The sequence below is a fragment of the Chrysochloris asiatica genome, unplaced genomic scaffold (genome assembly GCF_000296735.1).
Source record: "Chrysochloris asiatica unplaced genomic scaffold, ChrAsi1.0 scaffold00024, whole genome shotgun sequence".
Classification (NCBI taxonomy): Eukaryota; Metazoa; Chordata; class Mammalia; order Afrosoricida; family Chrysochloridae; genus Chrysochloris; species Chrysochloris asiatica.
The window spans coordinates 13466981-13493552 of record NW_006408542.1 but is presented as its reverse complement, the minus strand read 5'-3'; the positions used below and the strand labels follow the sequence as shown (position 1 = coordinate 13493552).

Sequence of the window (26572 nt, the reverse complement as noted above, 5' to 3'; positions counted from 1 at the left end):
CATGTAGTATGTGTCTGCCTAGTCTGCCATCCTACTGGAAGTTCAATCTGATTTGAAGGCTTTGGGTTTGAATCTTAAACTACTTAAGAAAAATCTCAACTCTTTAAATACTGGTTTTATTCAAGACTTGGTTGAACTTGCTTTTCTCTAACTACTCTTTTTAGGAAATCTAATCCTTGTCTTCAAGTATATTATATATGTTGATGAAACTCAAATTTCAAACTCTAATCTAGACCTTCCCTCACAATTTAAGATTAATATATGTCACTTTTCTTTTGGACAGCACAAACAACATATCCTAAATAGGTTATTTGCTACCATTTCATAGTTTGATGAATGCATTTCAGTCTACTTGTGCTAGTCAGAAACCTGGGACTCATTTTTTCTTCTTCCACTAGCATAATGAGCCAATCACCACCAACTCCTGCTATTTCCAGAATTGCTCCCATAGATCAAGCTAGGTGTATCTCTTCTTTGGCACAACTGTATAACTGGTCTCTGTGCATCCACTCTTATCTCCTCCCCAAAACCAATTTCTAAAATCTAGTGACCTGTTTACAACGCAAGTTTGATAATGATATACATCCTTATTTACAATCCATTGCCTTTGTTCTGGTGAAGGGTTGAATTCTTGGCCTTTACCTACCACACCAACTGCCACCCCACTCTCCCATGGTTCATCACTCACTCTAGTTCATCACTCACTCTAAGCCACATTACCTTTCTCTCAGCTTTTCAACTATGTCCCACCTCTTCAGCTCAGGGTCCCAGTGGCCTGGGAAGCCTCTCCCCAAACTACTGCAATCGAGTCGATTCTTACTCATGGCAACCCTATGTAAGGGTTCCCAGGCTGTAAATCTTTATGGGAGTTTGTTGCAGACCGTGTAGGCCTGGTCAGAAGTTCGAGGCCCTATAGGCCCGAGTGTTACAGGTCACAGGCTCTGAGGAACAGATCTAGCCACCTGGCAGTTAATAGCAAATTGTTTTTCATCTTAGTGTCCAGTTATGTTTACTAAATGCAGACATGGAGCCCTTGATATCCACAGATAAATGTAATATTTTCCTAAAAGCCAAGATTGTAAAATTCCAAACAGGCAAAGTTTTTCCCTCAGAGAATTCATTCAAAGTAAATTGGGTGGCTCCCTGGTCTCTGTTCTTAGGACAATAGGAATGCCCTCTCTAAAGTGTTTCCAGGTGCAGCCCATTCACCCAGGTGTCTCTTTTCCTGAAGAACCTGGGCTGGGCAGCTGACACAATGGGAATCCTCCCAATCCTCCCTTTCCTCCCTCCATTTGAGGCTAGGTGCTAAAAGGTATGTTAATTAAGCTTGAGAAACCAAGTTGGTGGTGAGATTCGAACCTGCAAAGTAAGATGAAAAGTTGCCTGAATGTCTGGAAAAGTAAGACTGACAGCTGTACCTTGTCTTAGTCCCTCCTAGCTTTGTGTATAGTTCCTCCCCTAAATAAAAGGAAGGCGCAGAACGAATCCAGGTGCATTGTGACTGGCAAGGCGTGCGTTACAGCATGCAGGGGGCTCAATCCAGCATTGCAACCATACTGCCTGCTTAACCAAGATGTTTACTATGCAGGATATTACGGCCTTTGTGGCTGAGGTGTTTGCAACGCAGGATCTGCCTGATGCCAGTCCAGCATTCACCCTGGTTTGGGGTGCCTCTTTGTCTCTCTCTTTGCGTCTCTGTGTCTCTTTTGCGATCTCTATTGCCGCCAGGTATCTCCTCCTCGTGAACCAAGTTCATATGTCGAGGCCAGTTCGTGACAGGAATTGAAAGCTTCCTCCTTCTCCAGCAGAGCAGCTGGTGGGTCTAAACTGCTGACCTTGTAGCTAGAAGTCCAACATGTAACCCACCGCACCACCAGGGCTTTTTCACAACTTGGTTCATTGCTCCTTATATTTTCAGTCTATGCCATCAGGAAAGTGTCTCAAGGAAGCTTTCCTGATGGCATAGACTGAATCATTTAGCATAAAATCTCACAGGCACTAACTATTCTTCTCCCCCATTGCGCTTGTTACACTAGCTGACTGAATGAAGTCTGTCTCCTCCAGGCTAGAATGTAAACTCTGGAGGGCAGTCTGTCTTCCAAAACAGAATGCCTTACAGACAGGCCAAGAATGACCGAATAAAACAATTCTAATTCATTATTTGTTTTAAAGTATTCCTTAACCAATTCAATAATGCAGTTGTATATTTACTATTTACGCATATGATATGTTTTTGTTTTTTAAGTGAGAACAGAAATTGTCTTGAGCTTCAAAACTTATTTACTTAAATCAGGGGTTGGCAAACTTTCTCTGTAGTGGGTCAGATGATAAAAATGTTAGTCTTTGTGTGTACTACAATTTCTAATGCAATCACTCAACTCTGTTCTTGCAGAGTGAAAGCACACACAGACCGTGTATACACCAACAAATTTTGTTCAATAATGTTGTTGTTGTTAAGTGCCATCGAGTCAGTTCCGACCCATAGCGACCCTGTATAGGGTTTCTAAGGAGCAGCTGGTAAGCTTAAACCACCAGCCTTGCAGTTCAAACGGCTTTGCAGGACTCCAATAATAGTCCTTTACAAAAACTGATGGTAGGTGAGATTTGGCTCAGAGACAATACTTTGCAGACACCTGACTTAGATTAAGACTGATTTAGATTAGGGAGAACATAAAGCAGAACAGAAGCAATTATTTGAGCTACTTAGTCACAACTTGTCAAATGCACTTGCCCTTTGATGGCAGTAGCATTATGAGGTATAACAAAACTGGGATACTTGCTTTTGAAAACTTAAGACTCATAAATAATAGTGTGTTGGGGAGTGAGTAGCACCTTCACACATTAGTCAAGCACAATACTTACATCATTTGTAAACCATTAGAATACTTAAATTGTATTTGATTTTAATTAACCAGACTATAAATTTAACAAGCCATATGTGGTTACTGGTTAACGTATTTGTCAGAGCTGCAAGGAGGCACAAGGAGGACATCTACCTTAGCGTTAGTCTCAGTGGACTATGGACACAGAGAAAACATGGTAAACTCTTAAAGCACTAACGTTGGAAGCAATTTGAGACAAGAGTCAGGTTTCAGATAAGAAAAAAACCCAAAACATTCAGGATATAAAGAATGTATTTTCTTGAGTGACCACGAAGTCTAGAGGACAGGACAGAAGTGTTTCAGGAGTTGAGGAGGGTCATAAGTGATCCAAATAAAAGGAGGTGTGGAGCATTCCTTCTATACATACTGTGCTTATTACAGATCTGTATATCCTCTGAGGAGGATATGATTCATATTTCATTCATTTATAGTTCCTCACAGAGACCAACATAGTGTCCTGTATGATAAGTTAAAAAAATATAAAGATCAGAAACAACTGCAGAACCTATATTAGCTCTGAAAAACAGTTAAGTTGTTGTGGTGGTTAAGTGCCATCAAGTCGATTCCAACTCATAGTGACCCTGTATAGGGTTTCCTAAGAGTGGCTGGTAAGTTTGAAACACCAACTTTGTGGTTCAATGGTTGTCCTGCAGTACCACACTTAGAATACAAGTTAAGTACACTGTAAATTATATGCCTTCTAATTAACCACAGACATCATCTTGAGATTTAAACATTAATACAAATAGTGAAAATGGTCACACTTTATTTTCTGTTGTTGTCAAGTACCGTAGAGTCAGTTCTGACTCATAGCAACCCTGTACAGGGTTTCCGAGGCTGTAAATCTTTACGGGAGCAGAAAGCCTCATCTTTCTCTTGTGGAACAACTGGTAGTTTCGAACTGTCAACCTTGAGGTTAGCAGCCTGATTCGTAACCACTATGCTACCAGAAATCCTTATTTTCTGTAAGGCCACATAAATAGAAACATGCATTAAGTAATATATCTAAATTCAGTAATCAATATACTGAATATGAAACTATTATCCTTAGCTAAAAAAACTAAAAGAAAATAATCTTGCAGCAGCACATATAACTTTGTAAAAATTTCATTTAATTCCAAAAAGAACCAAGAATAGCATAATATATATGCAACACACTCACAAACATATACAAGTGGGCTTCAAAAAATTTGTGGAAACACAAGATAATGGATTTTTCCATTAACTTTCTGAAACTCCCTTGTATGATACATTAAACAATTTTTCGAGAACCAATGTTCAAATCCTTGTGGAAAGTAGTGTGGTGATTCCTCAAAAAACTAAAATTGTTAAGTGCCACCACATTGGTTCTGACTCAAGAGCGACCCAGTCTCCAAGGGTTTGAACTGCCAACTTTGTGGTTTGCAGTCCAGTGCTGATACTACAGTGCCACACCAGAAGTCCAAAAACCTAAAACAGTAACCACCATACGATTCAGCAATTACCCACAAGATTTGAAAGCAGAGACTCAGCTACTTGTACACCAATGTTCATTGTAGCACTATCCACAATAGCCAGAAGGTGGAAACAACCTAAATGCCCATCAACAGATGAATGGACAAACAATCTGTGGTACATACAATCAATGGAATGCGCTATACAGGCAGGTAGTACATGAAATGAAGTTCTGATATAGGACACAGTAGCACTAAAATTATAAGGTATCATACTGAGTGAAATAAGTCAATCACAAGAGGACAAATAGGAAGGGTATCAAAAAGTTCAAAGAAAAGTTGGGTTGAAATATAATGTAAATTTTGCATGAACTTTTTAAAGTCTTTCCATATTGTAAGACCTCACTTAAATAAAAAATTTAAAAATGAGAGACGATTGTACATAAGGGGTTTCAAAAAGCTTGAAGAATTGTCACAACTGTAAAGGTAGAAGTTTTGTAACAAAAAGGGGGGCGTACAGTCCAGGAACAGAGGGCCCTAGGACCACCAAAGGAGAAGAGCACAAACGGAATGCGGGACCCTATCCAGAGAAGTGATGACCCTAGAGATGGGGGCGGAGATGGGGACATGGAGAGAGGGAGAAGCTGAGTATTCTAGACTCATGGAAAGAGAAAGAGGCAGGCTTGCAGAATGTGCCTTTTGGTTATTTAAATGATTAAACATTCCTGGGTGTTTTTGTGTACATCCTCCCATCCCCAAAATAAAACCAGAGGGAACAAAAGCAAATACTGTTGAACAATGATGCATGGAGGGGAATGTAATCATTGCAAATGAAATAAAGAATGTAAAACCAATGTTCTCCCATATCAATCAACTCACAATAAAAACTAAAAAAAAAAAAGTTACCTATAGCCAATCTGTGTTGACGACTGAAAATTTAAAAGACTCGTTTAAAAAAAAAAAAAAAAAAGCGGAAAAATTAAAATAAAAGACACTAGAAGTTTTCCAAGAACTTTTTGAAACCCCTTTGTAAAGACCAAAGTTTCTCAGTGGTTACCAGGTTTAGGAGGGATGGGGAAAGGGAGGGCAATACTGCTTCAACAATAAGCAAAAAAAAACAGTAGCTGCTGAGGCTTCTAAGTACAACCGAACACCTCCTGGCATTGGTTCCTTGATTAGAAGATTTACAGTCATGGTTCCATGGCACATCTCAGTTAAGTGGTCTAATGATCTGTCTGCTGCTTCTGTTGTACACCTCCTAATTTTTGTGCATTGTGCCTGACTTACAAGCTTACAAGCTGCCATCCAAGGCACAACAACTGATCTCTGTTAACACAGAACAACTGAGGGAAAAGGAAAGTCAGGAATAGGAGGAGTCCATATACAACTCCCTCCTTTGCCATGAGACCACAAGTACTGATGATGCCTGGCTAGTATTATCAAACGTTATAATTAAGGATTCCAAAGTAAAATCCAGATCAACAGGGGGAAATGTGGAGTAGACGTTCAAAATATCAGGGACTCCAGATTTTGCAAGGAGACATGAAGACTGAATGAACTCCTGAAACTATCACCCTAAGATAATCTTTAAGTCTCAAACCAAAAATGCCCCCGATGTCTTCTTAAAATCAAGCAATAGCTTAGCTTAACCAATAAAAAAAGAATGCCTACCTCAAACATTATGCTCTTGTAAGATCTATCTATATGGCATCAAAGGAACTCTGGTAGCAGAGTGGTAACGAAACAGACTGTTTACCTCAAGGTAAGCAGTTCAAAACTACCAGCTGTTCCATAAGAGAAAGATGAGGCTTTCTGCACTTATAACCTTATACACGGCACACAGCCACCACCACCACCACCACTACCACCATATGGCGTCAAATTGATTACAGCAACCAGAAAGATTAAACAACACTTAGGGGACAGTAAGTATGGAGTAATAGAAGAACAACTCGGAAATGAGGGTGAGAATAGTAGTAGCACAACCTGAAGAATGGTAGATATAAAAACTGCTGAAGTGCTATATGTTTTACTGTGTGAATGCTTAAAAACAACAAAATAAGTAAAATTTATATAAAAAAGATCAAACACTAAAGATATCAAACAAAAAAGGTTTTAAACAGACCAAATAAAAAGCCCAGAGAATAATAAAACAGAACTTATCCCTTATTTATCCAATATTATAAAGTATGATTCTAATTTATTTCCCAATTCCTACCTAAAAAGAAAAAAAAAAAATCAACGTAAAACCCTCAGCTAAATAAACATATCTTAAAAGAAGTATGTGCATTATCCAAACATAAATTCATTTCATAATACAGACATCTCTGAAATTGTTAGCTTCAGATAATACCCAGTTCCACAAGAAAGTTGTCTGACACTCTTCCCTAGAGATGTGATGGGATTGCTGCACTATATACAGCATCCTTCCTCTAGTTCTTATGTGTTAGTTGACTCTGGATTATAACGTGATTTATTTTGGCCCCTAAAAAAGCACTGTAGTAGTGTAATGAAAATGAACTATCCTGCTTTGTAGAGGAAGAAAGTAAGACACACAGAGAAATTCACAAATTATGTTGAAATGGAACCAAATAACACAATACGCACTGTTAGAACGAATACCATAACCAATATTTAGAGAGATTTCCATTACTTACTAAGTTGGGATGTATACTTGTTTCAGTTTACTCTCAGCTTCTGCTGCTTTTAGACGTTTCTAATGCAAAAGATGGATAAAATATTTTACATACAATGCCCCGTCTTAAAAAAAAATAGTAAGAAAATTAAAGATGAAAGCGTAATCATTTAAAAATTACCATTTTTCTATCATACACAGATTCCAAAATTGTAGTAACTCACCAAGAAAGTCACTAGATTCTGAGGTAGAGTTCCAAGCATTAATAATATTTTAGAAAAAAAAAATTTTAATACAGCAATGAGCAACTCCATTTCCCATTCCTTCAGAAGTAAACAAATAAGACTTTAACTTAACCATTTTTGCTTTAAAAATTTATTTTCTATATTATTTCCTACATGATTTTCTGAAATTAAAGAAACAAAATTAAGCTTTTAGACAATTTTTCAAAGATGAATAGTTTCCCAAGTTCACGTAGAGAAAGAGATGATAAAATAGTCTAAGTAAAATTAAATGAGGATTTTGCCAAAGTTGGGAGATACGTCCTAAACTTTAAAAATGGGATGACCTCATATCAAAGCAACTAGGAGTCAAATGTAAGGAAAGAAACAGGAAAAATAATTAATCACATCCAGGGATTGATAAGCACAATAACAAATGCAAACAGGGAAGGAAATAAGATGAAGAACAACCAAAATATAAGGCAATCCTCCATTTTTTCAGTGAAGCATTTAGGGGCCAACCTGAAACATTCTTTAGAGATGGAGCAGACAATTTTAGAAGTAATTTTATCCAAATACTTCAAACATCCTCAATGTCACCATCTTCATCATGTTGAAGAATCCCTTGTGATTTAAGTTGAATCCCTAGTTACTGCAAATGTTAACATGTTCGGTTGCTAACCTAAGGATGGATGGTGGTTGGCGTCTACCAGAAGCACCTTGGAAAATATCTGGTGAGCTACTTCTAAAAAATAAGCCAATGAAAACTCTAGGGGGCACAGTTCTGCTCTGCCACACATAGGACTGTCATGAATCAGAATCAAATCAAAGGTAATTTGTTTTCACTTTTTATTTGAATATATAGGCTCCTAAAGCACATGGCCTTAGATGTAGCTAAGTTGTCTGAAATCAGTGTTTTTTTGATGTTGACACTGGAAAATTTTCAACAAGCTCTTGCATCTGTTTACTATGCATGACCTCAACAACATAACTCTCCAAGGCACTTTTTAACATGATTCCCTGCTTTTAGGAATAATTATGGAGAAAAATATACACATAGTACCAATACTTCCAACTTAACAGACAGTTAAAGTGAAAGACCTAAGGGAGACACCCACAGGAATGCCATGTAAGAAAGCTCTGTCTTCTTGTTGCCAGTAGCTGCCATCCAATCAGTTCCCTAAAAACCCAGCTTCTGAACAAGGAAACGAAACACTGCTAGGTCCTGCACCTCAGTCACCATTGTTTGAGCTCACTGGTGCAGCCGTTGTGTAAGTCTAGCTCACTAAGACACTTCATTTTGCTACCCCTCTACTTTATCAAGAATGAAGTCCTTCTCCAGGGACCGGTAACTCTGAATGAATGACACACTCTAAGTGCAAGAGGTCAAGTCTCACCACCCTTACTTTAAAAACACATTATAACTGTACTTCTTCTAAGACAAATTTGTTCATTCTTCTGGCAATCCACGGCATAGTCAGTATACTTTGCCAACACCATAATTCAAAACAATCAATTGTTCTTCAGTCTTCCTTATTAATTTTCCAGTTTTCACATAATTATGAGGTGACTGAAAATATCAGGTGCACCTTAGGCTTCAAATCCACGTTTGCTTTTAAATATTGTAAAGAGATCTTTTGCAACAGATTTATCTAATGCATGTTTTTCAATTTCCTGTCTGCTGCTCTCTGGGTGTTGATTATGGACACAAGTAAAATTAAACCCCTGAGAGCTTCAATATTTTCTACGTTTATTATGATGTTGCTTATTGGTCCAGCTGTGAATATTTTTGCCATCTTTATGTTGAGGTGCAATCCATACTGAAGTCTTTCATTTTCATCAGTAAGTGCATCAAGTTCTGTTCGCTTTCAGTACACAAGGCTGTGTTACCTGCACATTACAGGTTGTTAATGAGTCTTCCTACAGTCCTGATGGCACGTTCTTTATATAGTACAACTTCTCTTTCCTGATTTTAAACCTTTCTTTCTTCTATTCGAATGACTGCCTATAGATCAGATACAGGTTCCACATGTACAATCAAGTGTTGGAGAATTCCCATTCTTTACAATGTTATCCATATTTCATTATAACCCACAAAGTCGAATACCTTTGCATAGTCAATAAAAAACAGGTAATCATTTTTCTGGTATTCTTTGCTCTCAATCAAGATCCATTTGGCATCAGTAATAATATAACTCATCCCACATCCTCTTTTGAATCCAGTTGAAATTTCTGACAGTTACTTATTAATATTCTGCTGTAACCATTTTTAAATTATCTTCAGTAAAATTTTACTTATGTGTGATATTAACAATATTGTCTAATTATTTCCACATTCTGTTGGATCACTTTTTGGAATTGACACAAATATGGATCTCTTCCAGTCATATGACCAGATAGCTGTCTTCCAAATTTTGCCATAGACGAGTGAGCACCTCCAGTGCTGCATCCATTTACTGAAACATTTCAATTGAAATTCTTTCAATTCCTGGAACGTTGTTTTTCACCAACGCCTTCAGTGCAGCTTGGACTTCTTCCTTGAGTATCTCCGGTTCTTGATTATATGCTACTTCTTGAAATAGTTGAACATCAACAATATCTTTTGGGTACAGTGACTCTGTGCATTCTTTCCATCTCCTTTTAACACTTTTTTCATCATTCAGTATTTTGACTCACAGTGATCCTGTATAGGGTTTCCAAGGAGAAGCTACTGTGGTGTTGTAGGATAAGAACTAGCAGCCCAGTTCTTATCCTACAACACCACAGCAGGATTCCACTTGAGAGCTTTAAACATCTCTCTACAAATGTAGTTGATATTACTTTACATTTTCAATCCTTCAGAAAAATTACTATTCAGATAAGTTTGAAAAAGCTTCAAGTCTTTAGTAATTCCCATCAACTACACTCAGAGATGAAGATTCAGTCACGAGAGAAAAATGATGCCTCTCTAACACTATCTTTCACTGTCATTTTCCTGAAATATTTATCATAGTGAATTCCGAAGTTATGGAAATAATCTTTAATGCTCAATCTTAGAAAATCTCATTTGCTGTTGTTGTGCCATCGAATCAGTTCCAACTCATAGAACGTCCCTGTATAGAGATTCCGGGAACAGCTGGTGGGTTTGAATCACAAACCTTGCGATTAGCAGTTTGGTGCTACAGCGCCATACCAGGACTCAAAAAAATCCTCTTAAAGAGATGAAATAATGTAGCTTAAAATAGTCTAAACAAGTAAAGCAAATAAAAGCATTTAACATTAAGCATGCTGTTAGTGTTAAATATTTAAATATAATCATAGTTCATTTTAATATTAGTAATTAGTAGCAATATGAAACAATTACCTGCTGCACGTATCTGTCAGTAGTTTTCCACATGTAATAATATTCAATGATGCTAGTCAATGATTTCCAAGGGAGCTAAAACATATTTAACATAAATTCATTATAAAATACATTTTTCAAGAAAATTGAAATTGATTATTAGCAAAGGGTACCACAACCACACTATAATCAATATTAATTTACAGACTCTAGATCAACACACTCAAACATTATGACTAATAATATAAAGTGACTTACACAGAAAACTTCTTACAGGTATTGTTATACCTCAGTTTCAGAAGTAATATTTAAGCCGCTTTAGCCTGAGTTTATCACCCTTCAGTCAGGTGGTAGTCATACTGTGGTGGTTTGCATGTGGCCATGATTCTAAAGTTATACCACCAGTGTTTAAATATCAACCCATAGCTTTCAAACAATCAGAGACTAGGAAGACAGTCCTGGCCATCCACTTGTGAAAATTAGCTGATGAAACCCTATGGACCATAATAGAATACTGCTTGGCTCACACTTGCTTAGGACAGGTCAATCCGAAGGGATCAAATGCTAGAGAACATACCATGCATGCATGGTGAAGCATTATCAACGGTGACAGGATGACATATCAGTACAAACGGTAGACTTGAACATGCTGAGGGCAGTGAGGATGGCACGCTATTGAGTCAGAGTCAGCTTGACAGCAGCTGACAGCCTGAGTTACTTTAGTTTTCAGAGATGCCAAGTGAGTTTCCTTTGGGCACTGGAATACTATTCCTCAGCCTTTTCTACCCTACTCTACTTTGAACTGGTCTGTTCTAAATAAAAGTTTAACTCTCTTAAACAAAACAGAGCCTAGAGTAGTTCCTCTGTTATAAAAATAGGTTGCCCTTACTGTTTTTCATAAATATTCAAACATAGCCAGCTAAATGAGCTCCTATCCATGAGAACCACAATCGATGAATATGAGATGGCTTCAAAAAGTTCTTGGGAAAAGTGGAATGAAAAGACAATGAAATGTTTCCACAAACTTCAAAAATTCCTTGCATATATTCATTATGCCCCTTGAATAAAGGATAGGGGGAATCTATTAGTCATTCAAGATTCAAATCAGGGCAGATCAAACCTTTAAACTTTCAACATGACTCTCATGATTTTCGACTGTTGTAAAAGATCTTACTGATAGGTGACTCAGCACACTCTCCCTGCCTTCCACAACCCATTTGCCCTAATGTACCACAGGAGTGGTGGTGCGCCACTGAGATGGTTCTGACTCACAGTGACCCTGTATAAGGTTTCCGAGACTGTAAATGTTTACAGGACAGAAAAGTCTTATCTTTCTCCTGTGGAGCAGCTGGACTTGCGGCTAGTAGACCAGCTCGCAATCCACTATGCTACCAGGGCGCCCTTACCTTTTAAGAGAGTTAAGAGCTTATTTTCCAAAATCTGCTGCAGTTCAGAGTCTACTTGCAACCCACATGCACAACAACATCAATGCTGCTTCTATCACAGCCACATCTAACTCACTTGTCTGATTGAAGACAAAAGAGATGGAATTTAGAGATTAGAAATTATTTTAATTGGGTGGCAAGCCCAACACCAGTTCAAAATACAGTCTCCTTCAGGACCAAATCAGCATAGTCGTTGGCATTTGCATTATAGATTATGCCTCATAGTATAGGGTTTTCGAGGAGTGGCTGCTGGTTATGAACCACTGACCTGTGGTTAGCTGTCCAGTGCTTATCTAACAGTGCCACACCAGGACTCCCAGCATACGTAAAGTGTTAAAAACGTCTAAGGGATGCTTAAAGGAGCCTATGGCAAATCTTCATAGGGAATGACAACACAGGGGTTTTTAAGCACACTAAAACTTGTTCATCTTCTAACTATTCTTTTCTTGAGAAATAGTCTCTGGTATTTAATAGGGCGTATAAGTTTGAGAAAAGGAAGTCAAGTGATCATGTAACTGTGCTTCCCATGAAAAATCAAGTTTTATCAAATCCATAAAGTCCTAACCGGCTGTGTCCAGTACTGTCACTCTTCTATTTTAGGTGTAGTCAAGTTAGTTTCAACTCAGTGCAACCCTGTAGAGGGTTTCCGAAGAGCAGCTGGTAGATTTGAAATACAACCTTCTGTTTGAAATTGACCTTGCGATCCACAGCTTATCCTACAGGGCCACACTAGGACTCCGTATCAGGAACTACTTGTTGTTGTTGTTAAGTGCTGTCAAGTCGATTCTGACCCATAGACACCCTGTATAGGGTTTCCAAGGAGCAGCTGGTAAGCTTGAACCACCAACCTTGTAGTTCAAACCGACTTTGCAGTCTGACGCATTAGCCCACAGCACCACACCAGGACTCCATCAGGAACTAGTAGTAGGTCCTAAAGATAGATACTCTCACAATATGGCTTCTCCTAATGCAGCACCAATTCCCAACTCTCAGCAAAGAAAAATCTGAATGTGATCAATGGTTTAGCATGATATACTGGTTCTAACCAGAAGGGTATCCATTGCCATCACATCATTCCAGCCCATGTGTTACAGAGAACTGCTTCGCAGGTCGTCTAGGTTATAATTTTTACAAAAGCAGTTCATCAAGCCTTTCTTCTGTGGTGCTGCTGGGTGGGTATGGGCCACCAACCTTTAGGTTACTAGCTGAGCATAAACCATTTGCACCCCCCAGGAATCTTAATCCTTTTAAAGGGCCTGGCATTAAACTGCACATCTAGTTTTCCTGGAGTGAAAAGCAAGAGGGACAGAAGTACTAATTTGTACCCATCCACGGATAGTATCTATCCCTATGGCCAGGAACTTGGAAAGAATTAAGATTGGAGGACTGGTAACAATGAGATTTAGGAATTAAACCTGTGAGAAAGACATCACAGGTGATGGTGGGCATGAGGACATGTGTGTCTCCATGTTCACCAAGAAGCTCCCTCTACAGAGGAATGGACAAGATGACTTGCTCAGTTTATCAGTCTCTCTCTACTAGCTACATCAATGACGGCTCAAAGGAGACATCAACGAAGTAGACACAGAAGCAAGAAGACAGAGGTTACAGATGGTTAGCAAACATGCAGGTCCTCTCACTAATCTAATTACACCAAACGTTCAGTCTACGAGGAGTTGAGAACCCTGGGCCCCAGACTGCTACCATTCCTAGTATCAAGTCAGCTACATCAGACTCTCTGCATCTGTTTTCACTGAATACACACTTACTTTAGGTATGCATTTGCCTTTTCTTCCTGTAATGCATTGGATAGCATTATCATCCACAGGATTTACTCCCATATAACATTGCTTCCAATACAGGGATGAAGGTTAATGTTTGGGTCATCCTACCAGGTGAAAAAGTCTGATCATGTAAAGTACTTAGGGCAAGGAAATACTGGAAGGATTAGGGTTTGAATGTCAATCAAGGTCTTAGGATAAATTTCAGAAATGGAGAAAGACTAGTAAGTCAGCCATTCCCTTTTTGTTTTTATTTAAGGTCTGTTGGTGTTAGGTTTAAAAACTGTCTAAGTTTGTTACTGAAGTTACCAGCTATAAAAACAAAAAATCATGTGACTAGAACCAGACGAGGAATAAATACCACCCAGAGGTGTATGCTGTGACTGACTGAATTTCAGACTTCTCATTTTGGGAAATGGTACCATGGCTTTAGAGTGATTCTGGGATAATTGTGTAAAAGTTGAAGTTTGGAAAGAATTATGAATTGAAGTTAAGTATGGATACTGAGCCTCAGAACTGACTGGACAGCACTTAACAATAAGAACACGGATATCAAGATGCTAAAGAATTAGATGGTGGCAGATAATGTACGCCCATTTCCTACCAACTTCTTTCCTTCCTATGCCACAGAGGCTGGAATCTGTAAAATACATTTCCTAGATACCATTCAACAGGGATGCTGGTAGGTTCAGTCAAGCTGACAAACCTGAATGACATTTAGATACAGAAATGAACAACAGCATGTGCCTGCATGCAGGGAGACTGGATAGATTATGGCCAACAGTTGAGGCATGGATGCTTCCATTACAAAAGTCCCTCAGAGAGCCTGAACATTTATTTGTGCTGGCCACAGTGTTGCTGGAAGTGTAGCCACCAGGCATGCTTCTCTCTGGCCTTTCCAGAAATACTGTGAGAAGCTATATACTATATAATATTCTTTTCTGCTTAATTATGTACTGTCCAAATAAGTAACCTAATTATAACTAACACATTGACTCCTTATTCTAAAGTACTTGAAATTGAGTTTCTCTAAGTTGCAATCAAAAGCATATATATATATATATTTGTGGGTAAAAGAAACTTTGAAAATTTTCATTTTAATCTCTTTAAAATATCATTCATTCATTCTTTATATGGTTCTTATATTCTGTGTGAAGTGATATTTTATCTAAAGGTGGACTGAGACACGTTAAAGATGCATGTTGTAAAGCCTGAAGAAAAAAAAATTACTAAACAAACAAAAAAGTATAACTTAAAAGTCAATAGAGAAGATATAATGGGATAATATGCTTTTTTAAATGAGAAAACAACAAAGAACAGATGGAACAAAGAGAAAACTAATGTTAAAATGATGCATCTAAACCAAATCATACCTGTATTATATTAAACACTTCAATTAAAAAGCAGAACTTCCTAGATCAGTCAATCATATACTATCTACATAAGACCTAATGTAGATATTGTTGTTGTTGTTAAGTGCCACTGAGTTGATTCTGACTCATAGTGACTAGTAGGTTTGAACAGACAACCTTGCGGTTAGTAGTCCAGTGCTTTTATACTCAACATAAGCAATACAATAAAGCTGTAGTGGATATATTCAGAGGAAACAAAGCAGACTATTAACAAGGATTTGACACAAAGATAAAAGGATGAGTTTATCTGAAGAACATAACAATCCTACAAATGTATGTACCTAATAACAACAACAACAAAAAGAGCTCCAGCATAAATAAAGCAAACAAAAAGCAATAAAATGAAATGGAAAACTTACAACTACAGTTGGAGATTCTTAATACTCCCCTCTCAATATTAACAGAACAAGTAGAGAGAAAACCAGTCAGGCTACCAAAGACTTGGACAACATTGTCAATAAACTTAACCTAAGTCCTGGTGCAACACTGTGGGCTTAATACATCACACTGCAGAGTCATTTGAACTGCAAGGTCGGTGGTTTGAGCTCACGAGCTGCTCCTTGGAAACTCTATAGGGGTCACTATGGGTCAAAATCAATTCACTTAACAACAATGGCACTTAATAACAACAAGTAGCAGTTACAGAACATTCCACCTAACAGCAGAATATTCATTCTTTCCCATCACAAATAGAGCAGTGACTACTAACAGTCCATACTAACAGTCTACACACTGGGCCATGATCAGTTTCTCAATAAATGCAGCAAATTGTTTTGAGAAATGTTTTCCAATCATAACCGAATTAAACTAGAATTCAATAACAAGATAAATGGGGAGAGAGGAATCCCTTAAATATGTAGAATTTAAGTAACATACTTTAAAATCCATGTGTCAAAAAAGACACTACAGGAAAAACGGAAAACATTTTGAAATGACTAAAAATGGAAACGCTTCTGTTGTTAGGTGCCATCCAGTCAGTACTGACTCATAGCAACCCTATGCACAGCAGAATGAAACACTGCCCAACCCTGGGCCAATCTCATTGTTGTTGCCATGCTTGAGTCCATCGATGCTGCCACTTGGCCAATCCATCTCGTTGGGGGGTCTTCCTCTTTTTCTCTGACCCTCCATCTTACCAAACATGATATCCTTCTCCAGTGACCAGTTTCTCATGTGGGGGTGAGGGTAGGGAGCCTGCCTGGGGTTATCAATTTTCCCAATTCTATATGCCTCTGGGAAGTCCGGGCATGGACCTGTAGGATAAGCATTTAACTTGTTTGAACTGCAAGGTTGGTGGTTCATACCTACCAGCTGCTCCTTTGAAACCTTATACAGGGTCACTAAAGTCAGAAGCAACTCAACAATAACAACATATACCTCTGAGAGAAGAGCAGGAAATGAAGTCCATCCAAGTACCCCTGCCAATACAAGGAAGAGTCTGGCTACCTCAAGTTAGAAGAGATACGTAGAAATGCTCAGAAAGGTCCACCCAGAGAATCAGACCTACAAAAGCCTGCCAGAGGACTCCTGGTGTGGCACTGTAGGATCATCACTGGACTGTAGACTATAAGGGCAGCAGTTCAAACCAACCAATTGCTTCTCAGAAATACTGCATTGCTATGAGTCAGAAACGACTGCAGGGTACATAACAACAACAACGAAGTGCCAGAAGAAGGGTACAACAAAGAACTTACACAAAGTAGTAAATAAGCACTCTGGCACCAAGGGAGGGAGTGCAGCAGTGGCTCTGGAGGATAAGTACTGGACTGTGAACTACAAGATCGGTGGTTCGAGCCCTTCAGCTACTCCACAGGAGAAAGCTGTGGCTGTCTGCTCCTGTAAAGATGTGCAGCCTTGGAAACATTCTGAGTCACATCTGACTCAACAACCCTTACTGACAACCCTTACCGACAAGAAACACCACCAGTGAGGGAAGGGCAAGAAGGTGGAGAGTGAGTGTAGAGCTGGGCCTGCTGAGAGATGTGGTGGGAACAAGACCAACAAGCAAAACCCTTCAGCACTCGAGGACTCCAAGTAAGCCAAGTCATTTCCAAATTCAGACTTGAAGCCTGTGGTGCACTAAAGGTAAGGAGAAAAAACTGCTGCCTACCTAGGAGCTCTGGTAGTATAGTGGTTACAAATTGGGCTGTTAATCTCACGGTCAGCAGTACGAAACTACCAGCTGCTCCATGGGAGAAAGATAAGGCTTTCTGCTCCTGAAAAGATTTACAGCCTTAGAATCCCTGTACAGGGTTGCTATGAGTTGGAACCGTCACCTCGGCACATAACCACAACAACCTACACTAATGGCCTAAAAAGATGATTCATGCCCATCTCAGAGTATAAATATTACTTAATTCCATTTCTATTGTTTACATAAGAAGTTCTGTAGTAAAGCAAGAATAAGAAACAGAAAAACCAAGAAAGTAAATGCCCCACTGTCAAAATAAAGTGGTTAGAAACTGGTGAATTGGTGGATATTTTGTTATGTTTCTTTTCAACAATAAAATTAATTTTTTATTAAAAATAAAAAATCAAATGACATATTATCATTGGATAAATATGCTGCCAATAGACCTCATGAATGCATTAAAAACAAAGATGTCAAGACTTTGAGGACTAAGGTACACCTGACCCAAGCCATGGTATTTCCAATTGCCTCATATACATGGGAAAGCTGGACAATGCATACAGAAGATCAAAGAAGAATTCACATTTTACACTCATTTTTTACATGAAACATAAAGTGTTACACTATTTGATAGTATTATAGTATTAGGTAATAAGACAAGGAACTCTGGTAGTGCAGTGGTTACGAATCAGGCTGCAAACCTCAAGGTCAGCAGTTCGAAACGATCAGCTGTTCTACGGGAGAAAGATGAGGCTTGCTGCTACCATAAAGATTTATAGCCTCAGAAACCCTGTATAGGGTCGCCGTGAGTTGGAACCAATTCCACAGCACGTAACCACCAACCACCACATACTGCCAGAATAATGATTAAATCTGTCTTAGAAGTGCAGTTGGAATGCTCCAAAGAAGCAAGGAAATGCAGTGATTCAAACTCACAACAACCCTACAGGACAGAGCAGAACTGACTGTAGGTGGTGGGTTTGAACCACTGATTTTGTGGTTACCAGCCCAACACTTAACCCACAATACCATCAGGACTCCTTACACAAAAGAAGCCAAAATTAACAATCTAAATATTGTGTGCCTCCATTTATACAGTATTTCTGAAAAAGACAGATGGGGAGCAGATTAGTGTTGGCCAGGTTTGGGGTTGGAGGTAAAGACTGAGGGGGCAGCTAAGATGGAATGTACACTGTGTCTTGATTCCAATGGTTACACATGCACACATTTGTCAAACTAATAGAAATGTACACCAAAATGATGATAATGACTTTGTGTACATTTAAAAAATAAAGTTCAGGAATAAAGCAATCATTAAGCCCTAAACACAAAAATACCTGCACCTAAATAACTCTGCACTTTCTACTCAACTCATTTTTTAAATATGCAAACTCACAATATATAAGCACATGGGAAAACAGAGAGACTGGAAGTAGAAAATTCTATGATTATTTCTGGGCAGTGGGGTGAAACAGACATGATGACATAGTTGCTAGTGTTCAAGTGAAGCTCCAGGATGGGAGGGCTCCCAGCAGAGTTTGTGCTGCACACACTGTCTGCCAAGTTCTCAAATGGAGTACCTTGAAAAAGTCATGCAAAATTATCCCTAAAGCAATGCAGTCACCTACAACATCATGTATCTGGGTGACATTGTTGTTGTGGTTGTTAAGTTCCATTGACTCAGTTAAGACCCACAGCAACCCTGTATAGGGTTTCCAAGGAGTAACTGGTGAGCTTGAACCGCCAACCTGTGGTTCAAACTGGCTTTGCCGTTCACAGCATTAATCCACAGTGCCGCATTAAGGACAACTTTTATTTTTCTTTCTTTATGTTTTCTACTAGGTATATGTGTTTCTTACATAAGTGTGTGTGTGCTCGAGAGAGGAACTAACAAGCTTTGTTGTTGTTCTGTGCCATGGAGTCGGTTCTGACTCATAGCGACCCTGTATAGGGTTTCCAGGGCTGTACATCTCGACAGAAGCAGAAAGCTGAATCTTTCTCCCGCGCAACAGCTGACAGTTTCGAACTGCTGACCATGAGATTAGCAGCCCAATTCGTAACCGCTTTAAAACACCCCAAATTACAAAAAATCCCAAACTCTTCAGGCTGTTAACTCCTGACGTACTATACTACATAAGTTTTTTACACTGATAAGCAATTCTAGTCTCCAGGATACTACAAACCCATAGTGGACTCGATCAGAACAAGCATTCTAGCCTCCTTCTAGACAGCTGCACTACACAACAGCTGGATTTGGAACTAAAACCACTACGCTGGCAGGGACTACTATAGAGGCTATACATTTTGGAACCAGAAGTACAACGGTAGCATCCTAATTCAGCAGTTAGGTTTCTGATCAGAGCAAGGACAGCAGCACCCCTGTCATTTTGCAGTCTGGTTTCTTGAGCCTCTTCTAGTACTTAATGCTTGAAAAGCTAACTATTTAAACAAGCTATAGTGGAACCAAAGCTATAAACTTACAAGAATTTTGTTAGATCATAAAATTTACACAAATCCATCTAAATGCATTATTGCTGTTGTAGAACTTTTTCAAGCAGTACAAATAAGTCTCTATGTCCAAACATACAGCACCATTCCACTGTTCTGAAAGTGACTTCCTAGTCCCATCTGAAGTGCTGAGGGGTTTCACATCTGAGTTTACAATCTTCTTTCTGCTGCTCTCCCTTTACAATCAGATAACCCGCTGGAATGCCACCAAGATGGCTTTCAATGTGATTAGCTCAACTAGTTTCCTTCCCAATATTTTGCTAACACCTAACTCATAACACATAGAGCTGTAGAATAAGTACTGGACTGTGAATGACAAGGTCGGAAGTTCAAACCCACCAGCTGCTCCTTGGAAACCCTATACAGGGTCACTATGAGTCGGAACTGACTCGATGACACTTAACAACAACAACTTATAACACTGACACCAACAATTACATTTTATCTGGGCGTATATCTTTCAATCTTTTGATCTTGACTAAGAAGTAGTTTCCTAAAGTAATGATCACAATAAATTCCTTTGTGAGCCTAGTACCTACCTGCCCAAGGGCCAGCATGGTTCAGTGTTCCATTTAACTGTGGTGGATTGAGCCAAGTTCCAAATGTAACACACAGAGAACACATCACACTAACCACTGGGAACAGCAGATTTTCTTTAATGTTTCTCATCTTCTACTTCTTTATCACACTTGAAAAGGTTTGCTCTTGAGAGAATTTGGGTCTGCCATTTTCATTTAGTTATAAATGTATATTATATTAATAACTGCTACAATAATAATATGGCAAAGCTATGCTATTCTGACCATCTGACGCTAAATGTCAACAATGGATTTTTAAATTCTCAGCTGCTTAACCTATAAATTTAAACCTTGACATATAACAATATGGTATGAGTGAAGTTTTACCAGAAGAACAAATGTCAGTGGCATTAACAGCTTCAATTACTATATTTTGGATTTAATGAATCAGCCGATGTTGAAAAGCAATAATTCTGCTTCAGAAAGCACTCAGAAAAGATGTAATAACATAAAAGACAGAATAGTAGCTAATACCAAATACTTGATAACCTAAAAGGATTTTATTTTTATAGAATATGGGTATTGTGGAAAGCTATTTCTAGACTTGTTATATAGAAATTTGCCAATTTCAAAGAGATTGCAAATTTCACTAAAGAAAGCCAATCCATAAATGCATAGGCAAAATTAAGTACATAATACAGATGAAGACATTGAGTTAGAATTTTACAGTACAACTAGGATACTGAATATATCATTAAAGAGATAAAAATATCAAAAACCTCAAGATTAAGTCCCCTACTCTGCTTCACTAAGGTCATTTTTATACTAAAGGTCTGTACCAAATCCACACTCTAAAATTAATAAGACAGCTAAAAAAACCTCAAAGGTTTAAAGGAATCAGGAATCAAAATGTTTAGTGCAAACCCTTAGAAGAGCTGTGCATATTTTTAAAAGTGAAATAAAAAATTAGAAGGAACATGAAGGGGATAAATTCATACAGGCCATTACAGCAAAAACACAGGGTGCCCCCTAATGTTGGGTCTTACTCACAATTTCTCCTCAGCACAGATGTCAATCTCTTTGTCTAAAAGAATGACCCCCATTCTACATTCAGCAGATAAAAACTACTAAATCACAGACTTGTTAAATGAATACCTTCAGATTTATCAGATTTCTGAGATGAACCATTTCAAGCCAACATTTTATTTTATTCACAATTTTCTACTTACAAAGTCTTGACGTATGTCATTGAAGTCTTTGCCATATTTTTCCAGGGCCTCTTCAAATAAACTAGCTTCAGAGGCCGACCATTCTTCCATTTCATCTCTGCATAAAACAGGTCCTCCCAGGGGCACTAAAACACTAATGGCGCTGCTTAAGTCATAGCTGTGTCTGTACAATGTATCCATAGCATGGAACTAAAGATAAAAACAACAAGCAGAGAAAAGATCAGCCATATCTTTTCATAAACATGGTTGATTATTTATGAAGAAAAAGTAATAGTACAATATATGATTAATAATAAGGTTCTTAGGTAGTATTTCTCTTTGTAATAACAAAACAGTCAAACAACTAATTACTGAACAATTTCTTCAGGAAAAATGTTGAAAAGTATCTTCTAAAATCTTAATGTGTTTGTGGGAAAGTTGAAAAGATAAATCTATTTTTCAAAGAACCTTTAGAAGACCCCTTGTATTAATAAAAGGCACTCATTTATTAAAGCCACCTAACGATGAAAAGAAGCTCTGGTTGCATAGTGGTTATGAATCCGGCTGCTAACCTCAGGGTCAGCAGTTCGAAACTATCAGCTGTTCCATGGGAGAAAGATGAGACTTTCTGCTACCGTAAAGATTTACAGCCTCAGAAACCTAGTGCAGGGTCGCTATGAGTCGGAACCGACTGCATAGCATATAACCACCACTACCACCACCAACCATGAAGAGAATCAGGACCTCTAGGTGTAGAGCTGGAAATCCAGTAAGTCTCACCACCTTTTTGCTTAAAAAAATGCCAAAATCTCTTCAGCTATTGTTGGAAGTTGGCATAGCCTTCCTTGATCAGGGAAAAAAATACAAATTAATTATCAATGAAGTATGGAAAAATAATCATCTCAATTGGGTTAAGGATATGTTAATAACGAGAGATGAAAAGAAAAACATTTTTAACACAGCTGAGAATGATAGCAAGGCAAAGCAAAATTATGTATGTGTCAAAATAAAACCATTTTAGTAATTGGGTTGTGGTCTGGAAGACCAAGAATGAAGAACCAGGTTTGCTTGGAACACGCAAGGCAGGGTATGGGTTTCCAACATATTTCCAGGGAGAATGATCTTAGGCACCATTTAAAAGCAAGAAGTGCAGATTAGAATATACATTTCAGCAAGTTAAATTTTTCCATGTACTTTTTTTTTTTATTGTGAACTGGGTGAAAGTATGCAGAGCAGATAATCAGTTTTACATTCAATAATTCATACACATTCAGTTTCATCACACTGATAACAATCCCTTGATACTTATCCCACATCCTCCTTCTGTTTCCTGTTTTCAGTCTGTCTTCCTTCTTTTCTTTGACCTTGGGTAAATGCTGCCTTTTTGACCTCCAATGGCTAATTTTTCTAAAGTATGTGGACCTCACTCTTACTATTGTTCCCCTTACCTACTGTTTGGCTGAAAATTGAGCCACGGGTGTGCGTTCAGTTCCAGACTTGAAGGCTGACTAAGAGCCATTGAGACAAACTGTTATCATGACTAATTGCATAATTGTCACAACTGTAATTGTAGAAGATGTATAAATTAAAAGGGGACAGTATTTAATCTTTCATTTCAGAAAGAGAGGACCCTGGAACCATCATGAGGGAAGAGCTAGAGTGGAGTGTGAGATACTACCCAGAACAGCTGCGACAGCAGAGACAGTGGCAGAGACGATGGCATGAAGAGATAGAGAAGCAGAGGACCCTAGGCCCGTGGACTGAGAAAGGCTGTGTGCCTGTGGGCATTGAGGCTGGTTTGCAAAATGTGCCCTTTGGACATTCAAATGAATATATATTATCTATTTTGTACGCATATGTCAAATACTTTTGCTTTGCCGATTTGTAAAAAGATGTAAAATGGAAGCCACAGGGCGGAAGCAAGATAACTGTTGTTGCAGGGAGGGGAGAGTAATCATTGAGATGAAACAAAATTTATGATTTGTTAAAAGAACAACTGATGATCTTGTCTGTTTACCTTTACTCAATTCACACAAAGTTAAAAAAAAAAAAAAAAAAAAGTTTGTGCTTGACTACTAAAAAGACTGGCAGTCCAAATACACCCAAAAGCACTGCGGAAGAAAGGACTGCCAATCTGCTTTTATAAAGACGACAACTAGAAAAACCTACGGCACTCAGTTTGAGTCTGTAACCTATGGGGTGATCCCCATGAGCGAAGTGAGAATCAATTCAGAGGCAACAGTAGGCTTCTTTTGTTTGTTTGCTTGTTTCAATGAATAATATAATGACATAAAAAAGTAATTTAAATGTCCAAATTAAAAATGGATAATAAATCTGAACGTTAAATTATATACACAATCAATAATCATAAAAACTGTACAATTACCTAACTGTGCAAATTAAATAAACTATGATGCTGAAATTCCCTAAGAGTTAAGAGTAATTTTTATAATTAATGAGTATTTTGAAACCAGGGAGGACTCTTGATTGTGGCACTATAGGATAAGCACTGGACTGAGAACCACAGTTCAAACCCACCAGCTGCTCCTCAGAAATCCTATATATACCGGGTCGCTATGAGTCATAACTGACTCAATAGCAACAACTGTAACCAAGGTATCTGATGGCACAGCGGTTTTAAGCACTTAGTTATTAACCAATAGGTCAGCAGTTCAAACCCACCAGGCACTCCGAGGGAAGAAGACGCTACAATATATGCTTTGATAAAGACCTACAACCTTAGAAATGCTTGGTTCTGTTGTATAGGGTCCCTATGAGTTGAAATTTATGACAGCAGAGGGTTTGATGGATTATTCTGAAGCCAAAAGTCAAAGAATTACGTGGGTTTTTCTAAGCTATATTACATACATCTAAGGAGCTCTGGTAGCGTAGTGGTTATGAATTGGGCTGCGAACCTCATGGTCAGTAGTTCAAAACTACTAGCTGTTCCACGGGAGAAAGATGAGGCTTTCTGCTCCTGTAAAGATTTACAGCCTCGGAAACCCTGTACAGGGTTTGAGTCGGAACAGACTCGCTATGAGTCGGAACAGACTCCACGGCACATAACAACAACAACATTACATTATCTACTCAAAGCATGACTGACTTTTTTTGTGTTTTGCTAGATAGGTAATAAAATTGCTTTTCTTACATGTTGTTGTGGTTAAGTTCTACTGAGTCAATTCAGACTCATAGCAACCCTGTAAAGGATTTATAAGGTGCCGATGTTAAGTTTGAACTGCCAAACTTGCAGTTCTAACAGACTTTGTGGTCCAGGGCTTATTGATGATGAGCTACTATTTTCTAATGCGTCAAATAATCAAAAGCAAATCTTAACCTTTATTAATGATTATGCCCAAAATCTCAAGCAATTATACTGATTGTTTTCAAGGTTCTGTTCTTTAAGGAGGAATCCCTACACCATGCAAATAAGGCTGCTAACAGAAAGGTTGCCAGTTGGAGTCCACCTACAGGGTGTCTCCAAAGAAAAGTCTGGCAATCTATTCCTGAAAAATCAGTCACTGAAAACCCTAGGTAGCACAGTTCTGATCTGACATACATGGGTTACCAAAAATTAGAATCAACTTAACAGCAACTGACTTTACAGTTCCTACTTGGTACAAATGGTTAACATACTCTATTAAATGAAAATTTGAGTCCATCTGGAAGTATCTTGGAAGAAAAGTCTGGCGATCATTTAAAAAAAAACTGGCCGTTAAAAATCCTATGGCGCAGTTTCACTCAGAGACACGTGAGATGGAGTCAACCTGATGACAACTGTTACTTGGTTCTGTAAGAACTAAACACTGAAGTAAGCATCTGATTTTGAAGAGGATCTCCTACACTGTCACAAGTGGGAAAGAATGAGTCAGAGTTATAACTGCCCCCCCAAAACAAAACAAAACAACAAACCAGTTGCTATAGAGTCAATTAAGAATCATAGAGACCCTATAGGAACTGTCACACACAGTCTCCAAGGCTGCAAAATTTATGGAAGTCATTTCTTTCTCCCATGGAGTAGTTACTAGATTCAAGTGGCTGACTTTTCCATTAAAAGCCCAACACTTAACACTTAGCCCACTGTGCCAACAGAGCTCCATTATAGCTAACCAGGAACTAAGAAGCCTCCAAAACCTGCGTTTATATACCACAGCCAATGCATTCCTCCATTGGTGTGTGTGCAGTGGAGCTCACGAGGGAATAATTCTCTGGAAATCAATGATCAAACTCATAAGGAAACCAGACGAACCTAACTATTTGAAGCTCATACTGATCCCGTCATTCTGACACACAGACTTTAGCCTTACCTTGAAAAGCTTTACTCAAAAATGCACGGCCTTCCATAGTAGAAGGAACACCATCCAAAAGCTTTTGGAAATGAGCTAAGAGAAGACATGAGAGTTTGGAATTTTGACATATAGTCAATGAATTATGGATTACTTATCAGTCAGATAATAAAAACTCAAAGAACTAGACATAAAAGAATATACCAGATGATTCTATTTACATGTTTGAGAAAAGGAAAACCTAATGGATGCTGAGAGACGCTAGAATAGGAAGGGGTTCCTCAACTGAGAAGTATGAGGGAACCTTTTGGGCTGCTGGTAATGTTCTCTTGTTCAGATGGGGCAGTAGCTACATGGATGTATGCATATATGAAAATTGATAAGCTGGGCACCTAAGTCTGTGGTTATGGTATATTTTACTATATGTGTACCTCAATTTAAAATAAGGAAAAGAATTCAAAAAGCATAAAAAATGACTCAAAAGTCTTCCCTCCAGATAATTACTTTGCATAATTACATAGTTTCAATAGAGATACAGATACACACTGCAAGATCCATTCAAATCTAAATTTTAAAACTCTTAAGAACCCAGCACAAGCTGTTCTCTCTGCCAAATAGTGGTGAAGGTGTTGTCACATCTCATCTTATTCATAACAGATGGGGATGACAAACACAAGTATTTTAGGACAAAGACTGACAAGGAATTCTTGGCAGTGGAAGCTCATCTTTTGTTCATTAAGCAGGATCACACCAGGTGGGTTATTGTTCAGCAAATATCTATCCCCTAGAC

At 38.4% G+C, this 26572-nt stretch overlaps 1 protein-coding gene across 1 annotated transcript in view; it reads right to left on the bottom strand.

Annotated features, from left to right (window-relative positions):
* MTA3 (metastasis associated 1 family, member 3) overlaps window positions 1-26572 on the bottom strand; it is a 186797-nt gene that overhangs the window by 9868 nt on the left and 150357 nt on the right. Inside the window, exons 9-11 of the mRNA XM_006839401.1 lie at window positions 21518-21706; window positions 10515-10589; window positions 6973-7031 (exon numbers count right to left, since the gene is read on the bottom strand). Coding sequence (XP_006839464.1) covers window positions 6973-7031; window positions 10515-10589; window positions 21518-21706 — 323 coding nt within the window. The remainder of the gene's footprint in view (window positions 1-6972; window positions 7032-10514; window positions 10590-21517; window positions 21707-26572) is intronic.